This window comes from Apteryx mantelli, chromosome Z (assembly GCF_036417845.1).
Source record: "Apteryx mantelli isolate bAptMan1 chromosome Z, bAptMan1.hap1, whole genome shotgun sequence".
NCBI classification, from domain to species: domain Eukaryota; kingdom Metazoa; phylum Chordata; class Aves; order Apterygiformes; family Apterygidae; genus Apteryx; species Apteryx mantelli.
The window spans coordinates 23,374,070-23,395,706 of NC_090020.1; the positions used below are offsets into that span (position 1 = coordinate 23,374,070).

General features: G+C 39.4%; 1 protein-coding gene across 1 annotated transcript in view; it reads left to right on the forward strand.

Annotated features, from left to right (window-relative positions):
* The first annotated feature begins 9,519 nt into the window (after positions 1-9,519).
* The window catches only part of CNTLN (centlein), a 201,251-nt gene continuing 189,133 nt past the window's right edge, over positions 9,520-21,637 (forward strand). The window contains exon 1 of the mRNA XM_067316035.1: positions 9,520-9,624. Coding sequence (XP_067172136.1) covers positions 9,520-9,624 — 105 coding nt within the window. The remainder of the gene's footprint in view (positions 9,625-21,637) is intronic.

A 21,637-nucleotide genomic window follows, 5' to 3' on the forward strand; every position in this document is an offset into this window, starting at 1 on the left:
AAAAAATAATCCTATTTGAGGGCAGAAGACCTGTCTTCATGTAGCCACATTTTTGTTTAGCCCTGGCTTTGACTGACATTTTCCCTGCATACGTATTGTCCATTAGATTTAATTGTTTTTCATTGGTGTCTTCCAGGAATTGAATGACTGTTACTTGGTGCCTCTCCTTGGCATGACTCGACGACTGGTCCAAATGCAGGCTTTCTAATTTCCCCTACTATTTCATACATTATTTCCTATATGTATCTACTATCTGGTAAAATATTTCCAAATAGAAAGGTCAAGCCTCTCTCTATATGATGGTGGGATAGGGAAAAAGGACAGTGACTGAGAACATTTGCTTGCGGTAGTCTGTCAGAGAAGCACAAGTGCTGACCTTGGTCCCACAAACATTTCATCTGTAATATAAATCTATATAATAGCTATTTCCCCTGGGATGAATGCTTTAAGAATAATAGAAAAGTTTTTTTGTTACACACGAGGTCAAAACCACCCCCTAATAAATATTGTATGATTGGGTAAGTTCTTGGAGGAGGCTGAATGACCCTCATGCATTAGGTTACACTTACCCTGTCTATTCTGATAGGTTTCAAAATTAAGTGATTCTCCTTGGCTCGGCAGACATGTCTTACCAACAAAAATGTTCAAAATAGTGTCTGAGCAAGGTATAGATGAGGCAAGAGCACCAAGCTTCCTACGTCTGCCTTAAATCAAGACATTTGGCAGGAACGCTACAACATCTTGTAAAATACAAGATCCTAATACAGGTAGCATTAAATTCAGTAGATTCTCCAGATATGCCAGCTGATTATTCCTCTTGTATTATAAACTAAAATGGAATTCTGCACACAGACAGTAAGAATTCATATATTTTAAATTATATCCTTGATCCTTTTAAATTATATCCTATATATCCTTCCTGGAGGGTAGACAATAATCATAGCACATAAAGCTACAACATTTTAGGAAGGTACTGTCTTCAGTTGCTTGTTCTGCTCCTCCTCTGAAAGCTTCTATCCCCATATAAGATCTGTCCACCCACAGAGGGCTGGGGAAGATTATATTTTAAACTGCTGCAGCTAGATTATCCAGCTGCAGCTAGATTATTTCTGTCAAAGCTCTACCATCTAATTTGATCAATGTACCTTGAATTCTCAGAATGACACCTCAGTGAAGCTAAAGGACATTGCTACATATTTTCTGGATCATGAAATACTACTAGAAAGCACAACCAAAAGATTAGAGCAATTCAAAGATCAGATCACTTTGAGCATACTTTTTAAGTAGCATGTGTAGGCAGGAGCTGGCAGGACACCAGATTGGTCGGGGAAGACAGCTGACAACCTGAAACTCACTAGCAACATAAAGCCTTACCTGCTAATAATGAAAAGCAGAATTAGATTGCAACAGGGGATTTGTCTAGACTACACATACTCTTCTGTTTGCTCTTGTGGCTGTATCTCTTTCCTTGAGTAAAGTGAGGACAAATCAAATTATGATCTAACTTAACAGATGTCTCAGCAGTATATTTCCTTTATATTTTTCATACCCTCAGTATATCATGTTAGAATAAGAGTTCAGACAAAGCAGTGAAAAACATTAATATCAAATTCTTTACTATTTGTTTCTAATCATCATTGGCGTTTTTCTGTCATTGTTTGGACAGTGAAACCAAATTACTCCTTTTCCACTGTTGTTTACAGGAGATGGATATCTAGTCCATTAGCACTGTTACCTATAGTAAGTGTCCAAAAAACACAGGTCAGAACTGAAATAGAATAATAATTTTTAATAGCTATTTTCATTTGCTCTTTGTTTGACTTGTTAGGTCACATTTGGGTCACATTTCTGTACTGCTGTGAGGGATAGAAGTGCTAGAAAAAAAAGAAGGAACAACCTAGAGGTTTTCATGTAATTGAAGGACTCCAGGAGGGGTCTTAAGGAAAATAACAATAACATACAGCTTATAGTAAAATTATGAGAGCTGGAACAAATTAATTTCAGTTTCAGAAGTCCCTAAAAACTAATGGGATGTAATAATTCTTGGCAAACCCCTCTAATAGAATGTTCTTTCTTTATACTAGAATCAAAAATAAACTGTAGACAGTTTATGTGAAAGCTGAATATGATCTGACAAGAGTTTGTTCAATCCACAAATGAATAAGAGTGGAAAGATCTCTTCTGAACCTTCACTGTCTGACCTCAGAACTTAATTTAATTTCTTTTACATGTTTAACTCAGTTCTTGTCTTGTGCCCATTACCATGATACAACTAGCAAATTAACAGAAATGAAACACTCAAACACATTTATGGAAAGTCAGTATTAAAAAAACTTCATTTCTGTGAGAAAATCTTTTGCTTCTAAATTTACTCCAGAGAATTTTACTTATAGCCTGCATTATAAGAATTAAACTTCTGTTTATCCAAAAATACAGGTGTCTATGTAGTATCTATCCATTTTTAAATACTTTGTGTTCTTTAAAGGCAGCAGTCCTGTTCAGTAAAAAGTGTGCACAAAAACTTGAATCAACAGATATAGACTCCCACTTTGTTACTCTAAACTCCACCACAGTAGGAGAGGAAAGTTCAAAGTTACAACTTTGCATTGTGGCCAAAATACACGAGCCCCATCTCACTGGATTGAGTCAGTTGAATCCCACTGTGATGATGGAGTTCAGGCTGCAAGAAAAGTTCATGTTGGGCTGACTCTGCAGTACCACCCTAGAATGCAATGTGCAGTATCTATTTTGTATTCCCCAGGGCTGGGAATTTATAGCAAACACTGCTTTTAGGAACAGTGTTAGCAGCTGAAATACCGCAGCATAAAGTATCCTCTCAGTAACTCTTAGCTACTACCACAGTGCACATAGATAATAAAAATAGCATCTTGCTTCTTAATCTGGAGTAGTTTCTGAATTGTCAATTTAGGATATAGTAAATAACTGTAACTTAAATCTGATGGTCAACTGAGACAAGTGCAAAGATATTTCACTTAAAATTTGAAGTAAAGAAATCCAGCAAGATAACTCGCGCAAAAAGGATATTATACTGAGATGTCAAAAAACCCTTACCTTAAAGTAGGAGAAAATATATTTTCTTCTTCTTAAAAAGCTAGTACCCATAAAATAATACATAACAGTATTTATTATCTTAAACGGCAATATAAGTAGATCAATAAAACCAGATAAAGTGTTTTAATTGCTGCAAGTGTTTTTTGACTAAACTGCCACTCCTTATATTTTGTTCCAAATTGTTTCTTTTCCTAAGGTCTCTTTCTGAAAGTATGAACTGTTAAAACAAAGACTTGAAAATCATATTCCTTGGCTCTGTTCTGAGTAAAAACATTGCTGGGCTCTGATTTATGCTGTATTCAATAAGTGTAGCTTTATCAAAGGTATGGTTGTGCACACTTTGGTATCTGACTTAACCCGACTACACCTTAATTTCTTCACCATGTAAAAGGAGGAAAGTTAAACTTGACTGAATTTTGCAGCTTACATGAGATATTTGTATAAAAAACACTGTTCAAAATCTCTTATTATTTCTGAATGATAAAAGCTTAAACATAGCAACTAGATTTTATTAAATTAAAGCTGAAATTCTTACATAATTACATCATCCTAGTACTAACTCTTTTAATTTGTCTGTGGTCAGAACATTAATATCTTCCAGTGCATAGCTGCCCATAGCATTTGAGAGCACACTGACAATTGTTTGTTCACTGAATTAAACATATACGTTCTGTCCAACAATTTGCAATGGTTTGTAAACCTCATTTCCTATAGCTATTAGGTGTTATTAAACAACAGAATTTAATTGAAGAATATGATTTTAATTTCCTGCACACGGAAGATGAGAAAATGAGCTCCTGCCTCTGGTGCAGAAACATATACATTGTATTTTTGCCAGTGAGTTTTGACCTTACATGTGGTGTGTGGCCTGTGTCACAGACATGGCTTTGCCAATAAGGTACCTTGCATTCAAAAAGGTCATTTTGCTTAGAAGCTAAGTGCTCGAACTAAGAATTTCTGGTAGGTCAAGTATGTGAAAATACTGTCCATGGAGCCTGTCAGAGGGAAGAGCTGAATTAAAGCATGTAACTACCAGCCTTCATGCCCACTCTAAGTTGGTTGTTCCTTCTGTGAAATCTTTTTTGTTGGGATTGCCATGGCAACCTCCAAAATTGCAAGTGCAACTACCCCATTTTACCTGAGGCAGAAATTCAGGCACTGCCAAAGTAAGTGCCATATCCAGTATTTCAGAACAATAGCTATGATACAGTTGCATTTTCTGAAGACAACTTAAAACAGCAACTGTCATTGCTGGGGCACTCACCAGCACACAATTCTAAAACAGACCAACTGTTGCAAAACTATTCAAAATGGGTGGACTGGGAGGCTCTGGCATATGATTGTGGCTCTCGTGTTGGATGCACGTGCATGAACACAATGGACTGGTAAGAGCGAGGATGTGTGGGTGTACATTCCCAGCTGTCATCCCTAGGGTTAGGGAGGGTCTCATCTGTGTCCTCTGCATACTCTACAAAGTTTGGGTGGTCGTGGACTGTGTTGTCCCTTCCAGCAACCACTCCTTGGGTTAAGAAGGGTATCATCTCTTATTCATTAAGCTTGGGTGGTCATGTACTTTTCACACCCTCCTTCAGGGTGATGGAAGTCAGCTTTTCATTTTCCATACAACTCTTTCATGACCAGGTGACTCTCCCAGTTAGTCTATGACACAGGCTACACACCATATGTAAGGTCAAAACTCATCTCCTTCCTGGGGTTTGATTTTATTAAGAAACAAATTAACAAGACAATCAACTCTCAAGGCTTGGCTAAACCCACCTCCTCATCTTACTGCAACACAGACCCAAGCTCCCTTTGCCAGAACAGCCAAACTCTGAAATCTGCTTCCTCCTCTTAATGACCTCCAGCTGTTTGTCCCTCTCTCCAGGCCTCCTGTTGCTGGCAGGTGCTGTGGGGTGGGGCAAGTTTCATCCCCACATCCAGGACACTGTTAACCACCTCCTTCCTCAGTGCCTTGTTCTTCTGACATGCCCTCATTTGTATTAGTGTTTTGCATTGTTCACTATCTTGAAGGATGCAGTGTCATGACCCAAAATTTTTTTTAAAAGAAAATGAAACTGCAGCCTTCCTGGCTGCAAAGTTAAGTGGAAGAGTGACTCCCTGTGCAATGCCCGAGAGTCCTCAGGCAATATAAAGTAGCAGCCCTGGGGAATGTAGACTGTTCATCCTATTAGTATACAAACACTGAGCGCCTTGCTCTCAGACAGCTAGTACACAAAGCATCATGGGTAGTAGAGAAGTATGCAGTAAACCAAAGCTACATCCCCAAGAAACCATATCCTAGTGATTTTGCTAAACTTCAGATGGTTGTTTGGTTCTAGTTCTTGCTTTTTCAAGGGTAGATCAGACCTCAGCTACCTTCTTTCTCTGCTCGTGATAGGAAAATGACACGTTATTAAAAAGTGAGACATGCTAGCAGTGAAACTCCAAGAATTATGGGGCTATACACATCCCTGCGTCAGGGAACCTAGGTTCCTATGCTGACATTTTCCAGTTCTTATTTTTTTAACTGTGTATATTAGAAAGATCATGTTATCATGGTAGGAATGAGGTATGAAGTAGTATCTTTTTTTAGAGCAGCCAATACAGTTGGAAAACATAGGTAATGTTTTGGTCAAACAGTTTTTAATCAGGTTGTTGCGTCTAACAGCTCATCTGCTCTCTCAATAATGACAGGTGGTTTAATAATACCAAAATACTATTAGATCTAATATCAAGTATTACTTCTCTCTACAAATATTGCCTCTTTTATATCCTACAACTATTCTTGCTACAACATGACTACTACAATCAGGGTAGTTACTTACAACTATTACTCAAGTGAAAAGGATGTCCCTTGCAGCACTGAAAAGCTGGTTTATAGCTATATAGTTAAAAAATGAAAACCACATATACACACAAAAGCAAAAAATCCAGTAACCCTGACTGGAAGTGAGTATGTTTTGAATTTGTTGTCTAAACAAGATCTAAACAGATTTCTAAGGTTTTAATACACTCTTTAGAAACGTATAAATTGCTAAAATATTGAGGATATTGCCAAAGACTGCTAGGAACAATTTCGACAACTTTGGCTTCTCTTGCTCACTGCAGTTAAAAAGAAGCTTTCAGAAAGTACCTCTTTGGTGATGTTCTGTTTCCTACCAAACTACTGATGATGAACAAGAATGGTCAAGACAGAACTCCTAAGGAATATGCAAATTTAGTGGCAGAAAATGTTAATACTTCCAATTAAAATCAGAATACTAATGTCACTTTTTGTTTAAAAGAAAATGAGAATGCTATATTATGCACACTTGTTTCTTGAATTCTGCTAATGCAATATTAGGAGTTACCAATAGATGAAATAATGTTTTATTTCATGTTTAGATGAGGAGGGTAAATAGACAAGCAAACAAAAAGGAGTGTACGTTATGAGGTATAACTGCAACGTATTTGTGATATGGATATGTTTCAAAGAAAGATTTGGAATTCCCCAATTCCAAAACAAATGTCTTCACTTCCTACCACAGAGACAACACAGCGAGCACTTTTGTTGCTATAACTTTTACAGGTTCCCTAAGTGACAAAAGCCATAGCAACCAGATTTAAACTGTGCAGTGTATCTGTAGTAGAACTTTTTCAAGTGGAGAAACACTAAAAATATCATACTTACTCAACAATCCCTTATTAGGAAAATTTCTTGTATGGATTAAACTTAAATGCAGTTTCATTTGAAGTAAGTGCAATGTAAAGGAAGTATTTGGGCTTGAAAGAATTTTACCTAACATTCTCATATATTTGATAGCTGTAAATGCAGGTGTTCCAAGATGGTAACTTTGGAGAAAAACATGATGGACAGAATTCTCCAAAACAGTCAAGTCTCCCAGTTCATCAAAACTTGACCACTGAATGTGGTTTTTTTTTAATATTCTAAGAATTATCAAGAATGCTGTTTAGGTTATAAAACAGAAAATTTATGTATAAAACCAAATTGTGAAATGGCAAGAAAACAAATGTGAAGATGACCAAACCATATACAAAAATATTATGGCTATAAAATAATTGTGTGGCTATGCAAATGTGTTGGATGTGTATTTACTGTGATAACATGCATTTATATAATAGTATATGCACAAATTTCTCTTTTAAATTGTAAACTTAAAGGGATTGCAGCCTTCTGTTTTGTATTGAGTCAAACTGTGAACCAAACTCCTGTAATGCTTGAATCCTTTCAGTTAAACTTTGAACGACCTTGTACTTGGAAAATGTTTTTAAATCCTGTTTAGTCATTATAGTTGTTTAGCAGTTACTCCAAGTATATTGTTTTGTAAGTAAGCTTAGCCTCTTGTTGCCCATGTGTAATAGAGAACAAATGGTCAAGGGGACAATGATAAAAGTATTAGGAAACAGATGAAAAGTAAAAAGATGGTTATTAAAAGGTGGAGATGTGGAAAAAGTGAAGGCTACATATTAAGTGGTGACTGGATGATTTAAGGGAAAAAGAATTACAAAACTTTCAAAGCAAAGTGGACATATAAACATGTTGGAAAAATGATAGGATGGTCATTATGGTTAAATTAACATGTATTAACTCACAAAGATATATAAAACATTAAAAGTGGAAGATCACAAATATATTGATGTCATATAATATACAAGAAGCAATGAACAATAAAGATTTGCAGGATGCTCTAAGGAAGGACATGTTATGGGTCAGGCAATTGTTCAATCTCTTTATGTCTGCGTATCACTGGACAGAGGATACTCAGTTGTGCTCTCTCACCTTTAAATTTACATTAATAATTGCACAGATGAGAATTGCAGTCATAACAAAAATGTTCTTTTACAAAGTTAATAATGTAAAATGGACATTTTGGCCATGTACAATAGCCACTTTTTTTCCTTCTAAGAAAGGACTTTGAACAATACAAACGCAAAGCTATCACTGAAGATGATGGGATCTTTTGTCAGGGCCACGGGAAGGATTGGACATTTTCATGTATGTATATTGGGAATATAATTCACATATGTATAAACTCCCTTCACTTCTGTGCACGCACGCACACACATACAATAAGGATTTTATTTCTTGTCATAGTGGTATATATAGGACAAATTTTCTGGGATTTGTTTAAAAGTGAAGATGGAGGAGAAAAGAAAGCTTACTTCCTCTTGTGTGTAATACATACATACATACATACATACATCATGTGTGATACACTGATAGCAAGATAATCACATTGGTGAAAAGCAGTTCAGCTGGTGGTTTTTTCCAGACTAAAAAGTTTATCCCAAATCCATGTTTCAATATCCTTCTTCATGTATTCTAGGTAAAATTCTAGTCTTTTAATGGGTTGCTTCCTCTGTAGGATAATCATGAGAGAAAATAGGAAACATACGAAGATTTACTTTGGCAACATGGCTATCGCTTTATTGCAAAAGCGGGTACTCTGCATATTCTGATCTTAAATCCAGCACATCTATGTAGCAGAACTATCCCAAAAATTTAATGCACTCTCCATAGCAGTTCAAATCTGCCAGGACTTTTTTGGTCACAAACTCTCAAATCCAACTCTGGAAATAAATAATAGGTCTAAATATTCTTCCTGGGTAAGAGCCAGTTTGGATCCTTGTGTATCCCAAAGCACTGTAAGGACCCACTCTAAAATCTGGTTTCTCACTCATCTTGCAAATGTTAGTGCCTAACTCAAAAACAAGTCTAAAAGACATGCTATGTGCTACTACATTCAAAATATGCTGGAGACTCGACACCCTAGAGCAAAACACCCAGTAATACCTGCATACTGCATCTGCAACTCTCTAATGCCACAAGTTTACGACAGCTCTAAGTGTTCCCACAGCTCCAGAAAGGAAGAAACCTGCTGGATTGCCAGACGTTCGCACAGCAAGAACCCAAACCCAGCACACTAGCTAGAGTGCAGCCGCATGGTGAGGAGAGTAAGGCTCGAAAGCCCGCCCGCGGCAGGTGCTAGTCTCCGAGGCTGAAGGACACGCTCCTTCTGCCTCCCCTTCACCGAGACCGAGCGCGCTGTCAGCTCCGGCTCCGGCCGCTCCCGGGCTGCGCCCCACAGCAACGGCTCCCAACGGTAACGACGCCAAGCAGCCGTGCGGCACGCAGCCCGCGCGGCGGCGCCCCGCGCAGCGCGCATGCGCGGCCCTGCCGCTCGGGCGGGCGAATTCAAACCTGCCTCTCGCCCCTTCTCTTCACTCGGGTGGCAGTTGCGCTGACGTCATTGCGCCGCGTCCTTCTTCTCTGCGGTTTCCGGCGCTCGCCCGCGCGGTAAGTGGAGCTGAGGGGGGAAAGTTTTCATTTGTGTGGTTCACAGCACCGTTTCTCTCTCCTTTCCCTCAGGAGCGGGCGGGCCGGGGCTCACCCGCGTCCTCTCTTCTCTCCCACTACCCCTGCGGAGCGGGTGCGCGGCTCTGGCGATGGCTGCGGGGCGCCCGGAGGCGGCGGCGGCGGCGGCGGCATCGCGGGTGGCAGAGCTGGAGGAGGAGCTGCGGAGCCTGGCGGAGGAGCTGAGCCACTGCCAGGTGCGTCCCCAGCGGGGCCGTCCGCGCCCGGCGCGGCGGCGAGGCCGCGGCCCGCCCCGCCCCAGCGCTCGGAGCGCCGGGCCCCGCGCGGGGCCGCGGGTTCGCGTCCCGCTCCCGGCGCCCCGTGAGGGCGGGAGGCGACGGGGTCCCGGGCAGCGGCGGGGCCCGCGGGGCGGGCTCCTGCCGCGGGCGGGGGCGCCCACCTGTTGCGGCGGTGCCCGCGGCGCGGCGGCGGTTGCCCGGCCCTCGCCGGCACGCGAGCGCTTGGGTTGCCCTTCACTCATTTATTAATGTGCTTCTCCAAGAAGTCGCCGTTGGGGTGCCTGCTGTGTAACGGAGAGAGCGCCGAGCCGCTGCGCTGTGTAACTCATGGGGGAAAGGAGCGGGGGTTGCAGAAATGCGGGTTTTGGAGGGACCGTTAAGTTCCCTAATCCGCCCCCTGAGGGCAGGGGTGGGTGAACACAACGGCTCCGGTGGGGTGGGGGGGGCGCGGGACCGTTACGCGTCGGGAAGGGCCCCCGGACTCTCCTCCCAGGCGCTGCCTTCGGATGCGCTCTCTTCGCTTTGTAGTTGGGCATTTGGCACCTACGTCTGGTAGACGGCGCATTTCGTGGAGATATCCAAGCATTAGTCGCGTGAGATCTTGCCGGAGTAGTCCGCTCTAATCCTGGGCCAAACCAGCCTCAAGGATGTGGATGAGGAAGGTGGTGTCTAATTCACTTGCTGCTTTCTTTCTCGCTTTCTGATAACCAAAGCAGTATTTTCCTGTGGGACTTGGCCTGGTTACATCTGTGAAGACTGTATATCTGTGGAGACAAAATAGTGTCCTCGTTGGAGTTGGTAGCTGTTCCTGTGGCTTTCAAGCAGCATTAGTGCACCTGACACCTTGCGCAGGGTTTGGGTTTTAGGTAGAGTCCTGACAAAAACTTGTTGCATAGGAGAAGTAAGAGGAGAGGGAGCCATCTAGGAATACTGCACACTGAATGATGTTGAGATATCTTAAGTGCCTTGCAGGAGAAGTTTAGAAAATTCTCTTTATGGTGATAATTCAGTGAGTTTCCCTCTCTCAGCATGCAGGCACAAGGTTTGGTGGAGGCAGAAGGAATACCCTATGCCATTCTGATTTGCTAACTGAACATAAATTATGTATTACTAAAACCTAGTAATATATTTTAAAGAGCATTATAAATAATAAAAACTTGGAAGTAAACAGTACAAACTTGAATTTCTAATCACTTTGATAATGTAACTTGATGTACACAAATTTTAGCTAAGTATCTGTTTTCCCTTTTAGATTCATTCAATTACACATGTGTTTCTACTTGTTCCTTGATGAGTCCAGTCCAATCCTATTGAAGTCAACAGTCAGAAAACCTTTTTTTGGAATGTATTTCTATTACAATCTCCTGCGTGTTATCTTACTATTCTTGTATCTTCCTCTTTAGTAGTTCAAATAGTTTTTTGGAAGGCAAAAAAGGAAAAAAAAAAAAAGAGTAGCTCCTATATTTGAAGATGGAACCTAAATATGGTAGAAATCTCTTCAGCTCTAGGTCAGAGTCCAATACATGTCATCCTTGTAATAAGAGCAGATACATGTCTTCAGCACTTTAAGAGTCTTAGTTTGGAGGGCGAGGGGAAGTGAATCAGTAGTTTATAAATGCAGGTTTTTCTCTGCAAGCACCTGCAATATAGTCATCTACATGTTTAGCATTTTACTAATCCATCAATAAATGTAGAGAGACATGTTTAAGTGTATATATTTTATTTGAAGAAGGAGAAAATAGATTTTAATCTATATACTAGATTTTTAAAAGAGGTGTCACCTAGAATTGTCAGTTATGCAGCTTTTCCAAAGTATGAGTTATCAAAAATGATTAATTATTTGAGATGTTATGTTCTGAATTTGTATTTGAACTAACATAGGCTTGGGTAAGATTCTTTTATCTGATGAAAAATGAAATTATGAATGAATGAAATTATGAATGAATGAAATTATTCAGGAATATTTAATCCATTTGAAATTCATATTTCCTATGAAAATCTTGTGCAAAGGCAAGCCATTTAAAAATGTAAGTCTCTATGGACAAATGTTCATTTTGTATTTTTCTAATCTCTTTATAGTTGGAATATAATGAAATTGTTACTGACCAACTAATTCTTTTAGTAGAATTATATTCTATCTGGTATAATTTCCTAAGTGTCATTTGGATATAATATTTTCCTTGGTTCTTGTCTTAACATTTCTAAGTCTGGTTAATCAGCTTCTGTTAGGTTTTCCTTGTCTTCTATTCTGTTAGGTAGGCATGTTTAACCCACAAATCTACGGACCCCGATGGGATGCACCCACGAGTGATGAGGGAGCTGGCGGATGTTATTGCTAGGCCACTCTCCATCATCTTTGAAAGGTCATGGAGAACAGGAGAGGTGCCTGAGGACTGAAAGAGAGTCAGTGTCACCCCAGTCTTCAAAAAAGGGCAAGAAGGAGGACCCAGGGAACTACAGGCCAGTCAGCCTCACCTCCATCCCTGGAAAGGTGATGGAGCAGCTCATCCTGGAGGCTATCTCCAAGCATGTGGAGGAAAAGAAGGTGATCAGGAGTAGTCAGCATGGCTTCAGCAAGGGGAAATCATGCCTAACCAATCTTATAGCCTTCTCTGATGGAATGACTGGCTGGGTAGATGAGGGGAGAGCAGTGGATGTTGTCTCCCTTGACTTCAGCAAGGCTTTTGACACTGTCTCCCATAGCATCCTCATAGACAAGCTCAGGAAGTGTGGTTTAGATGAGTGGACAGTGAGGCGGATTGAGAACTGGCTGAATGGCAGAGCTCAAAAGGTTGTGATCAGCGGTGCAGAGTCTAGTTGGAGGCCTGTAGCTAGCGGTGTCCCCCAGGGGTCAGTCCTGGGTCCAGTCTTGTTCAGCTTCTTCATCAAGGACCTGGATGAAGGGACAGAGTGCACCCTCAGCAAGTTTGCTGACAATACAAAACTGGGAGGAGTGGCGGGTACACCAGAGGGCTGTGCTGCCATTCACAGAGACCTGGACAGGCTGGAGAGGTGGGCGGAGAGGAACCTTATGAAGTTCAGCAAAGGGTCCTGCACCTGGGAAGCAATAACCCCATGCACTAGGACATGCTGGAGGCTGACCTGCTGGAGAGTAGATTTGCAGAGGAGGCCCTGGGTGTCCTGGTGGACACCAAGTTGACCACAAGTGAACAATGTGCCCTTGTGGCCAAGAAGGCCAATGGTCTCCTGGGCTGCATCAGGAAGAGTGTTGCCAGCAGGTCGAGGGAGGTGATTCTCCCCCTCTACTCAGCCCTGGTGAGGCCACATCTGGAGTACTGTGTCCAGTTCTGAGCTCCCCACTACAAGGGAGAGATGAAGCTGCTGGAGCAAGTGCAGTGAACACCCCCCCACTAAGGGACTGGAGTGCCTCTCATATGAAAAAAGGCTGCGAGAGCTGGGCCTGTTTAGCCTGGAGAAGAGAAGACTGAGGAGGGATCTTACCAATGTGTATAAATATCTGAGGGGAGGGTATAAAGAGGATGGGGCCAGACTCTTTTCAGTAGTGCCCAGTGACAGGCTGAGAGGCAATGGGCACAAACTGAAACACAGCAAACTCCCTGAATCTAAAAAGACTTTTTCCTGTGAGGGTGACAGAGCACTGAGACAGGTTGTCCAGAGAGGTAGTGGAGTCTCCTTCTCTGGAGATACTCAAAACCTGCCTGGACGCAATCCTGTGCAATGTGCTCCAGGTGACCCTGTCTGAGCAGGGGGGTTGGACTAGATGATCTCCAAACATCCTTTCCAACCTCAGCCATTCTGTGATGCTGTGAATATCTTTTTCGAGACTACTTGAGCTGGCAGTTTGGATAGGAATGTTACGTGTCTTAGAAAAGATATTACTGAGAAGATGTTAGTCTTTTACCCCAAAACTGGATAAAACTGCGTAAGCTTCTGTTTTCTTTTTATCCTACTCTTCTCAGAGCATTATATTCACAGTTACATAAACTGCACTTCCAAAACAGAGTTTCTAACTGAGAACTAGCTTAACAGTCTTGCTGATGCCCACAGTATATTAGAGCTGGAGCTGGTTAGCCTTTGGATTTTTTTTTTCCCCCAAAGAAAAAAATCTGTTTATAGGAATTGAAAATTTGTATGACTCTTGATAAATTCTATAGAATATGCATCTTCTAAGTTTTCCTGCCATTCTCTGTGGTGTTTTCAGGCAGTCTTTATTTTGGAAGAGAGATGACTGGAGGGGTTGGGGGCATAGAAAATAGAGTTCTTCAAAATTACGAATAGAGGAAGATGGTGGGGGAAGATAGACTCAGGAGAGGTCAAATAGGGAACAAGGTTAAAAGCAGACAGATATTTCTTTACACAGTATGTGGTAGACTAGTGCTACGCTATGCTATGGATGCAAAGGTGAGTGCATGGATTCAAAAGGAAGTTTCACAACTTCTTGGAAAATAAATTAATTGATGGTTATTAAATATGTAGAAACTATTATTGTTTCAGGACATCTCTGAACAGAAAGCAAAATACGTATGTGATCCCACAGCCTCTGTTCATATATCCTTGCCATGTTTTTATATTCTTGCCCTGTCGGTTCTTATGCTCTCTCCTAGCCATGTGTTTATGGCCATTCTTGGATACTTGGTGAAGTGGATCTTAAGCTTTACTAGGGGAATTATTTTTACTGTTCATCCAACCTGGTACCCAGGGCCTGGAGAAGCTAATAAGCAAGTGTTCTTTCACCCTGCAATGAGAAGAATTCTAATATTTCTGGTCTCCCAAAGCATAGAGGAAAGGGTGGTAGCGTGTAACTTATTCCAGTGCAGAACACCTGTCAGTGCTGCCTTGCTTTCTTAGTAGGTCTTGCTGTGATTTAGTTGCATATAGTTTGGAGAAACCAAGCCTAGAGGGGACTGTTATTTCTTAATTGAAAAGGTGGTGCTCAAAAATCTTGATTTAGTCCTTCTGGAAATCACAGGACTTAAGAAAATAATACTAAAACTTCCCAAAAGTATATTCCTTGGAACTCTGCATGTGGTGGACACTGAAAATTTTAATTGGCTCCAGGGGAAACTGAGTAAGTTCATGGAAATAGACATCTATACCTCCAGCAGTGATCCTGGATAAAATGTCCCAGGTTTCTTTTCCACCTCCTCTCACCTCCGTAGGCTGTGGCATTCACTGTGATATAAACTGCATTTCCAAAACCAAGGTTTTTTCCATTGGGAACTAGTGCAAGAAGTGTGTTTTTTAAGAAGAGTCCATAGATAGAAGCCATCTCTGGCTCAGGAAGTCCCGGAGCCTTAGTGGAAGTATCATGCATGCCTGCCTTGCTTTAACTGTAGATGTCATAGGCATCTACTTCTGCCTATTGTCTGCAACAGGAGCCTGGAGTAGTTGACCCTTTTTCTTATCTGGTATAGTGGCCCTCATGTTCTGATTTGGATTCTTTTTCCTCTTCCCATTTTTTGTGACTTTAAGATAACACTTTACACCATGTAAAGGTGCCTACAGAACTAAATACGATGTTTTTAAAACTTCTTTTTTTCCTCCCTTCTTTTCTAATGGTAAGAATCTCCTGTTAAATGCTGACTTCAGTAGCTCAACATTTGTAGCTTGCAATATTTGACATTTTCTTGTCAATTTGAATTTGTGAAGATGAGATGACTAAATTAAGAATATTGTCCAGAGTTCCTAAATCATCCACAGAGGTGATTTTTATAAAACTGAGAAGAAATAAATCTGAAGAAGCAAATTTGCTTCGGCATTATACTGTTCTTGCAAAATTATGATTGGTGGTCTGCAGTAGAGCATTGTATAAGTCATGGTAGTCACTTAATAAACAACTTTTAATTTCATTATTCCTGTTCTCCTAATTTTACTTGAGAATTATCTGAGTAATTGAGTACTTTTCCTGGGAACAATTGTAAAGGAAGCATAGTTTTTTTTCTTCTTATTTTTTGAGACCTTGTTCCAGTTTTGTGACTGGTTTGACTTTGGGGGAGTGGGGGGAGTAGAGTAGGCAAAAGTCAAACAGTAAGTTATGACACATCTGCTCTCTTTATTTAACTGCTGCATTCTATTTTAGGGTTTTACACTGCTGCCCATCACCTTAGTGTTTTGACTGCCATCCATGGAAAGTCATTAACAACTATGTCCTTATTGCTCCCTGGAGTTTTTGGCTCTGTTTGGTGTTTAAAAGGTCTGGCGTGTGTTTTCCACCTCTCCTTTTCCTTTGTGATTTCTTAATTTGGGGGGTAGAAGGAGGTCCTGCCTTTGCAAATTTAGTTATTTCTGGTATAGAAATTTGTATTGTTTTGGGGGGGAATGGGGTGGGGGAAGGAAGGATTTGCTGTGTCTCTGGATGCTTGTTCTGTGACTTGAGTTTCCAAGAATACTTAGCTTTCATGTGCTTTTTCTTTAATCTTGTATAGCTCTTAATAAAACTGCCTGGTGACTCTATATTTGAATATTTGATTTATAGGGTATTTTGGAGTGTGTTTTTTTTTTTTTTCTTTTTCAGTCTGTTTTGTTGAAGCTATTTCATTTGGTGTAAAGTACCTTCTGCTTTGAAGCATGCATATATGTTATTTGGGTGTCCTATCTCAGACACTTAACTCCTGAACTACAGGGTTTTTCATACACTGAATCCCTTAACCAAAGGAATAGGAAAGGTTCTCCAAAGTATCCTGTGATCTGGTGTGAATGGTCTCTAAGACCTGGGAGAAATTCCATTCTGATCCTTGCTTTGAATATGGCAAAGAGGGATTTGGGATTTGGTCTTCCTCATTGCAGGTGAGTGCCTTATGTTGCTGGAAATATGGGAAGGTGGAAGACGGAAGTGCCTATCCTCTGTTGTATGTATGCTGCTGGTGATAGTCACAAAGGATTTTGGTATGAGTAGTTTTATTTCATGTTTTGCAACTTAGGATCTATTTCTTTATTTGCTGAAAATACTGATTTGGTTTCAAACAAGCATCTAAAGAATTTACCCTTATTTTGTCCATAAACATAAGAAAACAACTATTTTTACCATTGTATTCATTGCAGCTTTGACTTCAGCAGTAATATAGCAGCTCTGCTTAGATAAGGTAGTATTTTGCAATTTGAGGATTTTCTTTTTAACTTTGTGGTTCTGCAGAAACTACAGACTACCCTATTTTTCTCAAGTTATGTATGCTCTTTTTTAGGCAGCTTTTGTTAATGTAATGTTCTCTGGCTCACATGCTTTTCCTGTGAGTGATTATAATAAAGCCTACTCCTTGTATTAGGAATTTATGGGTGATACAGTGGTAACTAGGTAACAGGTCTCTCAAAATTATAACATTGCATGGTACTTTTTGCACAGTTTATCCCCCTGGCTCAGAAACTACAGTCTGTCAGCCACCAGTGGTTTGCACTCTATAATGTTTAGTCAAAGAAACCATACTGCCATTTATGATTTTCAAAATGGTGTTAAAAATGCAATTAACAAATTAAGAAACAGAAAATGCTTCGTTAGTCAAAAAGTTAGGACTTGCTTACTAGTCTGTGTTCTGCCGCAGCAGATTTTTTGGGTAGAATTTGTGTCAGAAATTGATAAATACGAATGGGGAAGAAAGAGGTTTTCCTATGGTTGCAGTTACTCTTGTGTCTGTTCATTTTTGGGGATCAGAGAGAAGTTCCTAAGGATGGACTCTGTGCATTCATCAGCATTTTTGGGTAGAAGGTGGGTGGGCTGTTAGTTTGCAGAAGGGGAAGTGATTGAGGCTTCAGCTGCTGCTGTTCTTGTTTCATATTCTACATTGCCTGCTTGCCTTGGAAAGCTGTGTAGACCTGTTTTGCTCATCATGCATCCTTTCTATACTGTGTCTGCAGGAAAAGAAATTCATGGGTGGCTGGACTTTCTTGTTTTGATCTCTTTGCAGGTCAGGGAGATATGTAAAGTAGTCTGGAATCAGCAGCACTGATCATAAGTGTGATTGCTATAACAAACTGAAAATTACTCCATTACCTGTGAAAACAGATGTATGCTTTCATTTTGGACTAATTAATATCAGAGAAGCCCACTGAAAATAGAATGTATCCAAGATAATATTGGTTTAAAAAAAGCTCTATATTTACAGGTAAATATAAAAAAATGTATCAGATAACAAAACAGTGCCTTTTTTAGTGTTTCATGAGTAGGTGTTTGAGATGCATGTAGATTGCATATTGCAAGTGCTTGTAAAACAACAGCTGAAAATTTATATTAATAGTAAAAAAAAAAAAACAAAACCACCCCGAACAAACAAAAGAACCCCCACATAGTTCTTCTTTAGTGATTTGTTTTCATGCCAACTTGTGTTTACTTCTCTGACTTTTTGACCAAGATTCAAATGGTTATGAACTTACTGCCTGTGTGAAAATTTCAGTGGGCTGGTTTTTCTGCTGGATAAATTGTTAATATCCATATACTGTTTTTTTTTTTTAATGGGGCAAAGTGTTTAATGCTCCCATTCATTAAATACTAATTTCTTTTATTAGTGATTAAGCCAAGACCACATTTTTATTGGAACCAAGGGATGCCAGCTGTTTCACACTTTTTTTTGTTATTTTACACCTTTTTTGCCATAAGGAGTCCAAGTTACATGAGTCTGATTAGTACAGGTGCTGTACTAGGGAGGCCATACCATATATGTGTTAGAGAAATAACATTGTTCAGTGGCTGCATTTGATTAATCTTTCTGCTCTTTTTTTTTTTTTTTTACTTTTGAAAAATTTTTAGCTAACTAGAATGAAATTTTGTGTACTTGATCTTTCCTCCTGACAAATTTTTGTTTGGAATATTTGAGTAAAATTGTAAAGCTGAACTGAGAGTCATACTGGTTAAACATGGGCAAAAATACCTGTTTTTTAGTATTTACCTATTCTCAGTATTTGTTCTGTGTGAATATTTTAGACTGCCCCTAGGGTATGAGTGGGAAATTAAAATTTAATACAGAGATAGGTGTGAGTGGAAGGTACCTTTTATGGAAACAACAAAACATATTGTTGTTTCTCAATAGAGGAAGTCATCTTTTATATGCGGAGAAGAAGTAGGCTCTTGCTTGTAACTTTTGGAACATTCCAACTGCACTGAACGCACTTCTAGAATTTCTGCATCTACCAAGCTGTACAAAGTTTCAAAGTTGGGAAGAGAATTGCTGTAGCAGCTTTACTTTTCCCATCAAAATGCATTTTGGTCAAAGAGGAAGTATGTTGGCTTTAGAGGCTGACTTCAGGTAATCTTGTTGTTCTTGTTTGTTGTTAAGTGTGTGCTTTTCCAACTATTTCAACTATTATTGTTTTGTTCATGACCTAGAAGATAGGCAAATATAGTTCTCCTCTTTGTCCTCAGTTTGGGACACGTTTTTACAAAATTTGGAAAGTATTTAATTTCATTTCAGGCAGAGTTAACATGATAGACCTGAAGTCCACTTGATTAGTCATGTTAATTCAGGGTAAATACACCAAAAGATATGCATATTGTTATATTGTCTGTGAAATGAAACTACTTGTACATTCCCATATTCCCAAATGCCTTGAAACTCGCAGGTGCATTATAACTACATTAATGCAAAGCGCCATATTTAAATGCTAACTCTGAGGCATACACTGAAAATTTTATTCTGCACTCTCAGAACTAGTAATTGAACTCTGAAGCTGTGACTCTCAGAATTCTAGCACTTTTGGAAAATAGTTTTGTAGCTTATGAAGCTCATGTCCTATTCCATTCGTGTATCCTGTGCATCTTTTACAGTTAACTCCAGTTGATTTTAGCTCAAATAGTTAAGGTGTTTATAACTTGAAACAAAAGCTCACAGATGGGTTTTCCTAGCCTTGATCTATAAAGGAATTAAAACAAGCCCTTATCTCTGGAAGCAAACCTGTTCCCTTCTCTTATCTTCTCCTTTTTCAGAATAAATCTTACATTAGATGAATGTTAAGTTTTTAATGTCGACTACTTGGAAGAAAACATTTGTGAATATAAAGGCTGTGCCACTGAATGAAGGCATGTAATGGATCCTGTCTGTGCAATCATTGTCTGTTAAATAGAATAAAGCAAGCTATTTATTATTAGTTGCTCAATGAGGAAATGCTGTGCTTCATAGGTCCAACATCCGTCTGATAACTCATCTCTACTAATTTAATTTATAATATTTCTGTGCAGTTCTACTCTGATGTTACGGAACTGACTTTGCTGATGTTACTTCATTGACTTTGTCTTACAAAAAGTACAAGCCAGAAAATATTTTGTATTTCTTATCCTTTGATGCTCCATTGAGTCAATTATTTATGTCAGTTAGAAATGTGTTTAAAATTATTTGCTGAAGTGCATTGCTATATTTTTGTCCATATTCCCAGTGATGGGCAAATCTGAGAGTCCTTTTATGAAATCATCTTGTAATTACAGATAGCATCTTTTAGCACAAGTCTTATGCAGTGCTTTTGCTCAGACCATTATTTTTGCAGAAGGATTGCAGCACAGTAGCTTTATATTATTTTCCTGGTCCCTGTTTGCGTTGAACAGAGTTCTGAGTAAGGATACAATCTCTTCGGTTTATAGAAAACAAACAAAACCCTAGTAGCTTGTCCTTTTTCCATTTTTGGTTCAAAGACAACTTTTTTTGTTGCCTAAACTATTGGCAGAGACATTGTAAGAGGAAATTCTTTAAATGAAAAGTTATGGAAGGTAAAACACTATTTTCTAGTATCCTAAAATTAGGTGTTGGTTGTAGCATTAAGGAATTGGAGGTGGGAAAAAATATTTGTTTGCTGATGGCATCTGTTTTGAAGCTATCAGTCCAGACAGCTTTTAATGATGGTATTACAAAAATCTATCTGGCAATTAGATGTAATTGTGCATACTGTATGTGAGTGACTCTTGTGAACTTGAAAATAACTGATTGTTGCCTTTAGAGCCTGATATATATAAAGACACTAAGTTTTCTTTTCAGGTACCAAGCAGTCTTACGTTCTAGTGACTTTTTGGATCCTTTTTGAAAAGCTTAGCATGTCAAAGATCAGGTCACATAATGCATAAGGATATTCTGTACTGTCTAGCCACTTAGCAGGAGTGGATGATGTGTAGAGAGAATACCTTTTGTTTAAGAGTATAGTGTATGACTGGAAATCACAAACACTGGTGCAGTAGGATCTAGAGAGTTTGTGCTGGCCACGTACAGCAGTGTGATTTTAAAAGCTACATGAGATATCAAGCACAAGTCTGTCACTTACATGTAAAATGAATACATCAGCTTGAATATAGGCTTGAGCCTTTCAGTCAGAAGTACACTGGATAGGAGAGGAGTCCAAAACAATCCGTTCTAAGAATTTTTTTGCAAGAGTGTGTCAATGCTTGTATCAGCCATGGTTTTTTTCATGCTTCTACAAAATCCTTCCAAAAGCTAATCTGATTCTTGCTTAATCCAATATGCAATTTTGAATTTCTATATGAATTCTTCCAGCCTGATAGTTGTTATGCACTTTACATTTAGTATTGAAATATTCATTTCATAACATAATTGTCAATATTTGATTGTTACAGGATTCTTATTAAAAATTACAGTAAACCAATAGCTCCGTCTGTCCTCCAGCGGTTTCAGTTCCCCTTAAGGGGGGTATCCATCCATTAAAAAATAAAATGGTAATTTGTCCTATGCTCTTCTAGCAATTATTCCTTGTTTTTGTTTTGTTTTGTTTCTTCCCCTGTTTTGGGGGTATTCTATTGCTGATTTCAGAAGATGGCGCATTCTTATTCTAGTCATTTGCCCTGCTATAAGTATTTTGTGTATGATATGAACACTTTTGATAGTTAACTATGCATTGCAGTCAATACAATGAAATACCAGAAAGAATCCTCATTTCAAAACTGTAGGTAATTGAGGCACTTTAAGTATGAATTCACTCTAAATGAGGAGATTTTTCCATTTATCCTTGTTCTCAATACAGTATATGGTAGAAGGGTAAATGGAACATAAGCCTTCCTGTAATTTTA